This window comes from Protopterus annectens, chromosome 1.part1 (assembly GCF_019279795.1).
Source record: "Protopterus annectens isolate FY-2018-M chromosome 1.part1, PAN1.0, whole genome shotgun sequence".
In the NCBI taxonomy this organism is placed as follows: domain Eukaryota; kingdom Metazoa; phylum Chordata; order Ceratodontiformes; family Protopteridae; genus Protopterus; species Protopterus annectens.
In genome coordinates, this window is record NC_056726.1 from 997329237 (window position 1) to 997339236 (window position 10000).

The 10000-nt window shown below is 42.0% G+C and overlaps 1 protein-coding gene across 1 annotated transcript in view; it reads right to left on the reverse strand.

Annotated features, from left to right (window-relative positions):
* Positions 1-10000, reverse strand: part of PRPF31 (pre-mRNA processing factor 31) — a 518214-nt gene that overhangs the window by 425970 nt on the left and 82244 nt on the right. The window contains exons 4-5 of the mRNA XM_044087556.1: positions 7730-7813; positions 7501-7598 (exon numbers count right to left, since the gene is read on the reverse strand). Of these exons, the coding sequence (XP_043943491.1) occupies positions 7501-7598; positions 7730-7813 (182 nt within the window). The remainder of the gene's footprint in view (positions 1-7500; positions 7599-7729; positions 7814-10000) is intronic.

Consider the following 10000-nt stretch of genomic DNA (forward strand, 5'->3'; position numbering starts at 1 on the left):
AAAAAAGGACCCTTAAAGAGGCCTCTCCCAATTAACCCAGGGGCCAAACATCCAAAAGGGAATTGGAGCCCCTTTAAGGAAAAAAGGCCCACCTTCCCCTTGTACCTGCGGCCCTACCCACTCCATCTGCTGCATACGAAATCAGCCGCATGGAGGAGTTAGCTATGGAATTAAGGATTCCTAGCTGAGAAGCAATCTTTTCTTGAGCCCCTGCAGCCGTAGGATCCTGCACTACTTCACCTAGTTCTTTAAGGATGTCCCTTTGGAGTCTGGTGAAGTGACATAAACAGTTCAGCGAACGCATGGCAAAGGTCGCTGAGGAGAACATCCGCTTACCATACCTTATCCATGGTCCTAGAATCCTTATTAGGAGGATGGACTGGTACGGAAGGATCTGCAAGTTCCTTCTTAGTGGCGGCCGCCACCACCATGGCATCAACAGGGACACCTTTTGTGAGGAATTGCTTTTCAAAAGGGGCTGTAATAAATTTAGACGGCCTCCTAGGAACTGGCTCTACAGAATCAGGAGCAGCCCAAGCCTTTCGAGCAATAACCTCCATAAGGGGGTCGAAAGGTGGAGACACCCAGGAGGTGGAGGGTCGAGATCCAAACGCCTCTAGGTATACCGACTCATCCTCGGAGGGATTTATGGAGGACCAGTTTCCCCTCTGTTTTAGGAGTTCCAGGATGTCTGAAAAGGAGACATCCTCAGAGGGGGATCTTGGGGATCCCTCAGACTCATCTAAGTCGGTATCTGAAGTGATAGACTCAGGGGAGTCCAGGTGTTTCCTCTTACAAGTCCTCTTGCGCGGAGGATCTCCTGACTGGTCAGGAGAATCCTCGGAAGAGGGCGTTCTTCCCAGTGGGGAAACCTGAGGCGGTGGATCTCTAGGTCCGGGAGCAAGAGAGTGGGAAGAGATATCGACAGGCGCAGTAGAAAGAGGAGCTAAGGGAATAGACTGCTGACTGAGCCCAGAGGCCAGCACACTCTTCATCACCTCGAAGGCCCCCCTCCCAGGGAGACCTGAGAGAACCCGTACCGAAGAAACTGGGACTCCTGGGCCCACCGAAAGGGAAGGCTCCGAGGCAGATGTCAGAGCCGAGCTCACCAAGGCCGAAGCTCCAAGGGGAAGAGCGGGGTCGGACAAGGGTCCGATGCCACTCACCCCCTCGGAGACCAGGGAAGCCCGACCACCGAATCCCTCCAAGGAAGGGATCGAGGAGGAGATAAGAGTAGATGCTGAAGGTGCAGAAGGAGGGGGTATCTGCCCCTCAGCCATAGCCGTAACTATTCCCGTAGACTCCAGCTCCAAACTCTGTTGTAGAGTCGAAGGAGGAACTTGAAGGGGGTGTGGACTAATAGTCGTCTGTTGAGACGGACTATGAAGCATCTGGGCCAGCGCCTGTGATTTTAATAATCTGCTTACCACCCTCTCTAAATCATGGTCAGATAACCTGGAAGACCTAGATGATTGGCTCCGATGGCTAAGTTCCGAAAGAAGAGGTGAGGTCGGAGCCGACAGAATCGGTTCCAAAGAGGGGGACCTGGACCTCTTCCTCGAAGGAACCATCGGAGCCGACAAAACCACTGATCCAGTCGGAGCCGATAACTTTTCGGCTCCGAGAGAAGATCTAGATGCATCGGCTCCAGCCGGAGCCGAAGCAGGTATCGAAATAGCGGTGTCGGCGCCGGCCACATGGTGGTCGGAGCCAGTCGGAACAGACACCAAAGTGACCATAGTAGTATCAGCACTGATAGCCATCGGTGCAGAGGATTTAGTCAAGGTCGGATCGGCTCCAGCCGGAGCCGATCTCGACTCCGACAAAGTCGGAGCCAAGGCCGAAGGCTTTGGTACAGAAGCCTGGGCCTTAGTCTTGGAAGGCTTTCCCGGAGCCGATTTGGCCGGGGAGCCCTCCGGTTTAAGGAGTCCCCTTAAAATGTGCTTGTTTCTCCTTTCCTGCAGGACTCTCTGGCTAAAAGAGTGACATATTGCACAGGAGTCCTGCAGGTGGAGAGGTCCCAGGCAGTACAAACAAGAAGTGTGACCGTCTGTCAGAGACATCTTCTGACAGCACGAGACACACTTCTTAAAGCCGGAGACCCTCTGCTCTTTGGACATAGTGGATACAGAAAACAGTACACACACAGTCCCAATCAGACAATTAAAATGTAAGTATAACCAATAAAAACCTCACACACACACACACACACACACACACACACACACACACACACACACACACACACACACACACACACACACACCCTGACAGGGGGGGGGGGGGAGGGAGGGAGGGAGGGAAAGAAGGCCTGACTAAAAAAATTAAAGAGAAAGAATAATTTTAGTCAAAAAGGGGCTAACAATTAACTAGAAATGAAAGATTTCTAAGAAAAAATACTTTTTATCTGAAAAGGGGCTAAAAGCAGTTTAAATTTAAACACTTACCAGGAGCTGGTAAAAGGAGGACCTCATCAGCGAAGCGGCAAACGAGATCTGGGTACTTACCGCCTTGCATCATGGGATATGGGGCTGCCTCGAGCTGGTAAAAGCGACTCTCGAGCTTAGCAAGTGCCGAGTCGGAGCCGAGGATCGGCTCCGAACCCATCAAGCAAGAATGAAGGCGAGATTGACAACTTAACATTCTCAACCAGTGAAGGTCTTTCATTTATGGTTCCTTCATCCCTTTCTCTTTGTATATAATTTGATAGCAATCCCCCATAAAGAAGGGTATCACTAACATGAAAGCCAAATGTCTTCTGGGGCTGTTCCCATTCTTTTATCTTTCCTTCTTGATTTGTTGCAAATACCTTGGTTCCTTTGCCATCTTCCTCCAGTAATTTCTAGCCCCCTTATCTACCTTCTATACCCCACACTGCAGTCATCTCTATTGGGAGACTCTTTGTAGTCTTGTCTTAGTTATTTGTATACTTTCTGCCATTTCATAAATATATCCTTTATGGGTTATCCGCCTCAAGGATCTGTGACCAAAATCCCATTCTTTCCTTGCTTCTTGAATTACCCCCTTCTTCCTCATTTTCCATGCGAATTGTAGCTTTCTGCTTGTGTTATGTATAAAAGCCTTAACTGTATAGCTTTAAAATATCCCTTCAAATCAGGTAGTCCTAAACCTCCTTGTTCTAGTGGGAGAATCAATTTATCCTACTTGATTCTTGCCCTCTTCCCCTCCCAAATAAAATCATTCAACTCTATTACTATCCACAACTGCTCTGATTGATAAAATATGCCTGACATTTGTATAAAACTAAAGGGACTAAAACATTTTTACTGCTTGTATCTTACTATCCATATCCACAGACAAGAGCTTCCACTTTCTCAGTTTTTGTATTATCTTTTGTTTAGACTCTTCCCACATATCCTTACCTGCCATAAATTCTTTTTAGCCCATACTAACACTTCATTTTATTATGCCTCCATAAATATGGGTATTGCTGGACCAATAAATGTGTGTGCACTTAGTTTATAGCTATAGCCTTTGTTTTATATTCAACATTTTTTTTTTACTCTGAATATTCCACAAAACTGAGATGTCCTTTTCTGGTTCCATCAGGTGCAAAATATCATCTGAAAATAAAGCCAACTTCTCTTGAACAGCATACCAATTACATCCTTTAATTTCAGAGTCCGTTATTTTCTTTTCCAGTGGTTCTAAATACAGTGCAATTAGCAAAGGGGAAAGACGATACCCCTGCCTGCTTCCTCTGTTCAGACAACTTGTCAGAGATGTGTCCTTCCCACTTTGAGTTTCGCCTCAGAAGCTTCATATATCCTTCTAATTAGCTATCATTGCATCGGGAAATGCAAATGTTTCCATTGCCCTACTCAAAATCCCAGCTTATTCTGCTGAATGCTTCCTCAGCATCAAGACCAACCGATAATACTGGTATTTTTTGCATACTGCTTCCCTCTGGATCACTCTTGTTCTATTACTGTTGTAAAATGTTTGCCTTCCTTCAACAAAACCACACTGGTTCATATCCATCAACTTTGACATCATTGTTGCCATTCTTTTAGCCATTACAGAGAAATACCTGACAATCACAGTGCAGAATTGAAATGGGCCTACATGAAGCTGGATTAGACAGGTCTTTATAGCCTTTAGGTATTACAGCCACCACAGCTTTTTTCCAACATGTTGATCCCTCCCCTCCTTTTAAAATACTGTTAAACAAAACCTTCCCGATCTTTAACCCTTTCTATCCTCTTAGCTTCCAAACTTAACTGGTTAAGTTATTCCCACAGACTTTCCTGTAGCTTGGTCATACGTCACCATTTTCCTCTCATCCCCTCCTAACCTGTTAATTGTTGAGCCTTTTCTACCTCTAATCTTGGCATGTTTAAGTCTTCCATAAATATTTGCATTTGTGTTTTTTCTTAGTTTTCCCATGTCAACGCTATACACAAATTTAAACATTTCCTAAATATCTCCAATAAATGCAAAAGGATCTCTGGTTATTTTTCTTGATGCAGGCTCGCTAAGTTTGGTAACAACCCTTTCAACTTTGTTGTCAAAGTTCTTCTTCTTCTTTTGGCTGCTCCCGTTAGGGGTCGCCACAGCAGATCAACTGTTTCCATTCCTTCCTGTCCTCTGCATCTTGCTCTGTCACACCAACCACCTGCATGTCCTCTCTCATCACATCCATAAACCTTATCCTAGGCCTTCCTCTTTTCCTGTTACCTGGCAGCTTCATCCTTAGCATCTTTTTCCCCAATATACTCTGCATCCCTCCTCAGCACATGTCCAAACCAACGTAATCTTGCCTCTCTAGCTTTGTCTCCAAACCTTCCCACCTGGGCTGACCCTCTAATATACTTATTCCTAATCCTGTCCATCCTCGTCACAACCAGTGCAAGTCTTAACATCTTCAACTCTGCCACGTCAAGCTCTGACTCCTGCCTTTGTCAATGCCACTGTCTCCAACCCATATAACATAGCTGGTCTCACTACCCTCTTGTAGACCTTCCCTTTCACTCTTACTGGTATTAGTCTGTCACAAATCACTCCTGACACTCTTCTCCACCCACTCCATCCTGCCTGTACTCTCTTCTTAACCTCTCTTCCACACTCACTATTACTCTGAACTGCTGATCCCAAGTACTTAAACTCATTTACCTTCACCACCTATACTCCCTGCATCCTCACCATTCCCTCTATCCTCCCTCTCAGTCACACACATATATTCTGTCTTAGTCCTGCTGACCTTCATTCGTCTTCTCTCTAGAGCATATCTCCACCTCTCTAGAGTCTCCTCCACCTGTTCCCTACTGTCACTTACAGATCACAATGTCATCTGCAAACATCATAGTCCATGGGGACTCCTGTCTGATCTCGTCTGTCAACCTGTCCATCACCATTGCAAAGTTGTGCCAAAAGTTTTATGCTCTGAAGTCATTATAAAAACAGACACTTAACAGTAATCTTTCTAAACTCCTGCATATTACCCAGCTGCTCCCTTATTTTCTCTTCAATACACTACAACTGCACCTCTTCTTTTTCTGGGAGATTCCCTTATTCTGTAAAACTTTGTAAACCCCTCTACATAATCCTTAATTCTTAAGCAGCTCTCTCTTATTTCTACCTTATTTTTAAACTCCACCTTCATTTAATCTCAGTCACTAGCTAAAACTTCTGGAGTACTTTCCATCTTCCCTATTAACTCCCCTCACAGTCATTCCAAACATTAACAGGAGGCAAATGCTTTTCAGTTCTTCGCAAGTTTAACAAACTCATCAGAAGCCTACTCTTTTCACTTATTCTTATACAGAAGCATTTCACAAACGTGATTAATGCTTTGCAAGCTCGCATTTATTCACTTATTTCCATGTTGCTCGTCTTTTTACTGCTCATATCCATTTCCCAACTCCAAATTCTACAGTACTCCTGATTCTTCTGGTCAACTCCTATGTTTTTCTCTGTCTCTCAAGCATTTTCTTTTGGAAATAGTGGAAAAGGCGTTACTGGCAAAGCTGCTTCATGTGTTTTATTATCAGAAGAATGGTAAGCACAGTCCTCTTTTGCTTGATGTTGCATATTTTTCTTGGACAAACATTTGTATTTCCTCCTTAGCCTGTTCTGCATAAAATTACTTCTATCCTCCAGGGGAAAAAATTCTGAAGACAGCTAGATACAGCAGCTTGAATCTCACACCTGTTTCTCAATATTCCCCAATTGCCAGAATACAATTGTTTCCCTTTTCCCTTGTGTACAGTGAATAACCATTTTCCACAATCACTGTCTAACTTTTAATACTTTGCCCATTTTGCCATAGTTTTGTCAGGATCAACTATTTCTGCTGGTAGGTTTGGATCTTTACTAATAAAGGTCTTGGCTGTTTTCTCACGGTCATATTTGGAACGTACACATGGTGTGCCCATTCAATTAACTGTTCCTGCTGTGGAATACCAATCCAGTTGCTTATTTGTGCCTTCATAAAAATCAATACAGTCTGTTCCTTCCAGTTTCTCTGGTACATCATTCTATACATGACAGTTCACTGCCAGTCCATGTACTAAAAACATATTTCTGATACATCAATTTACCTAAAGGAATTTCTTTTTTTTTTTGCAGGAGCCAAGTTCCCCACCCTGAACCTTTACGTATACCAACTTTAATATTGCAGTGGAAGAAAATGGAGAACGTACACTAACTGAACTGTTCAGAGATCCTGTACACACAATGTAGCTGCCTAATACAGCAATCCCAAAAATTATAGTCCAAACAACATCCTCAAACCACTAATGCATCTTAATAGGCTAGTGCAGAGGAAACAGTCCCCCCCCCCCCCAACTGCTATGGGATAAAATCAACCAAAATACTTTGATGCAACAGTGAAGTACTGGTGACCTATACATATTTGTCTCTGATTTAAGTTAATTACTTTACCAGATAACAAGCTGAAGCTTACTCCCTAAACTTGGAAGTGATGGACACTAACTATCAGTTGAACAGGTCTGCTCACTTCTGGGAGATCACTGTACCACTTTGTACCTCACAGATTTGAACCATTACTGAATATAGTACTTTTTTGAGGTTTCAAACAGGCCACTTAAGAGTGATGCAGAGATGTTGTATTACTGTCAGAAAACCTGAACTATTCAAAAAGTATTATTGAGCTGTTATTATATTGTCTTCCTTATGGGTTACTTAGGAGTGACTTCTGCTTGCTGTACAAGGTAGTGTGTGGCCCAGTTCTGTTGGAATATCTGTCTTTGTATTTGTAATGAACTACTGGAGTGGATTCAAACAGAACTGGACCACACACAATGCCATTTATTCATAAGGAATGCTTCAGTCCTTACAAATTGTATTGCAGTCATCTTTGTTTTTGTGCGTGTTGTATTTTTTTTTTTTATCTTCACCTTCTTTCTGTTACTGCACTTACATGAACTGTAGGTTAAAAAAATCAGATGTATAGAAGGATAAACATGAATCCTCTTAAAGAGGAACCATTAAGACACAAAGAAATTACTAACCACTTACTTTTACTGTTCTTATATAATCCAAAGAGTTAGGCACCAGTGACTCCAGCTCAGGAAACCTTTTAGCGTATTTATCTCTAACATACTTGTGAATAATATCTGGAGACAGAAATTAAAAAAAAAAAAAAAAAAGTTTATTTTATGCCTAGTTCTGTCCTTTGTACAAATTTCTACATTTTGCGGTATTCTAGTGGCTAAGTATGGTTTAAAAAACAAACAGTCATACTTACTGAGCTCATTATCAATTTCTACTGTCAAGTTGTTGGCATCCACAATGAGTTTATACTCCGGATCGGCTTCCACTGGTCCCACAACTTTGTAAAAAGAAGAGAATCAAGCTTACATCAGGCCAATTCTTTACATTTTGTATTGTACGTACAAGGCACCTAGACATACACAATAGCAGGGTACACAAATATACTCAATCATGCATCAGCAGCGGTCAGCATATTTCAAAACAAGATTATACACATCAGTACAATATGAAATCTTGGACTACTCACTTTCTCCCTTAATTTTTGTTACTCTATAACCAGTGCAATATGGTCTCTGTCAAAACTGAATGTCTAGTGCGGTAGATATGCTTCATCTTCCATAAGCACTCTGTAATGAAGCTTATTTTAGCTGGTATTTTTACAGTTTAGGCTCAAGGTTAATGATGCCAACACACACACACACACACACACACACACACACACACACACACACTACACATCTGGAAGCCAAAAGCTTACAGTTGCTGATCTTCACATAAGCAGAGTATGGAGTTAATGGGAATACATATTACGTTGTCGAACCGTAACAAGTTTGAACGCCATATTGTAGAACCTATATGTTAGAACTTGGAAAATTTGAACGTTTCAATGGGGATTTTTGTTCAGTCTGGAAAGGGAAGATTTCCCTTTACTGCACTGTAGTGTGAGCTCAGAGTCGGTATATTTAAAGAGCATGTGGTGTGGGAAGTGCAGGGGGGGCTTGCCCCCCTGCTCACAACTGTCAGATATTTTTTTTTCTGTTTTTTTTTTTTTTTTTTACGTTTTCAAACCTTTGAAAGTTCGAACGTATGGGTTCGACCATATGGTTTTCGGACTTTTGAAAGTTCGACAACATAATATGAACCCAGTTAACGGTACACCAGAAGCCGGAAAGCAAAGACAAGTGATTGTAAAAGTTAGGAAAAAAATCAAAGTTAAAAAGAAACCAGTAGGAGCCTCCTAACTTGAAAGATGTCTCCCTTAAGGTCCTTAAGTGAGTAAAAGTGGCTTTCTTGTGCATTTTTCCCCCCTCCTCCTGCATTTGCTAGTCTACTCATTCCCTAGGGATGAAAGTTGGCGGTACGATACCAATCAGCAAATCAGGACTTCTGCTTTGCCCCACCCCTTCTTCCATGAGAAGCAGGCTAGCATGCATAAGAATGCCAGAATGTCACTCAAGTGCTTTTTAAGCATGGGTTAAATCAAGGATTGTATGAAAACATATTTTACCCTTAGCAGATGCACTGCCTTACTCCAAAGGATGGATAAGCCACCATCGGCCAATAATTGCCACCCTCCCCAACTGGCTGCTCTAGTAACCAAATCAGTTATCAGTCCTGGGTCATACAAATCACAGTCGTGGCTTTATCCCCCTGTACCAAACACCAGGAAATGAAAATGGCTCACTGAAATATATGTGTGGGTATCTAGTTTTAAGGAAGACCTTGAGTCTACAAAACTTGGCACGATTTTTTGAATATGTTTTGGTTAGAATATCTATAAATAAAAAAGGAAGAGTCCCAAAAATTGTAAACAAATGGTCTGCAGAACTGAACCAGGTTTCTATTCTGCACTACAAGCCAAAGGTCCTGTAGGAGCCAACAATACTATGGTGCCAGAGTCAGCATTTTGTGATGGCATTTAGGTTAGAATGCAGGCCATGGGTATCTATGAACATATTAAAAAAAGTCTTCAAACTCCGGTCTAACAAGCAATGCATCTAACTGGGCATTTGGTACACACCGGGATGCACCAAAAATTCCAACCCTCTCACAATACAAAAAAAAAACTATAAAGAGAGAGAGTTTGTAGTAGCAAATTCTGAATCTACATGTTTATTTGGAGAAGCGCATAGAGATCTTGCCCTCTCTGTTCCCCCATATCCATTGTAAGGAATGAAATGTTTTGGAAAAGTACATCTTTAAAATGTTGCGGTCTGAGAAATGCACATAATGTATACCACTCTCAATGACCTTCATATGCAGGAAGGTTAACTTTCAAAGCTGACTTTAACAAACTACCGTACATTTGATGAAGTGCCAAATTTGCAAAGTGTGTCAAGTCTGGAATGAAAATTCTTTCTCCAGATTAAACACTTAACACCACCATGGTTTTCAAGATGTTGGCAACAATTTTCATATATTTTAGGACTACAAGTAATGAAAGTTAGTATTATATATATATATAAAAAAAAAAAAAAAAAAAAAAAAAAAAAAACTTCTTTCTCTTTAAAAAAAAAAAAAAAAA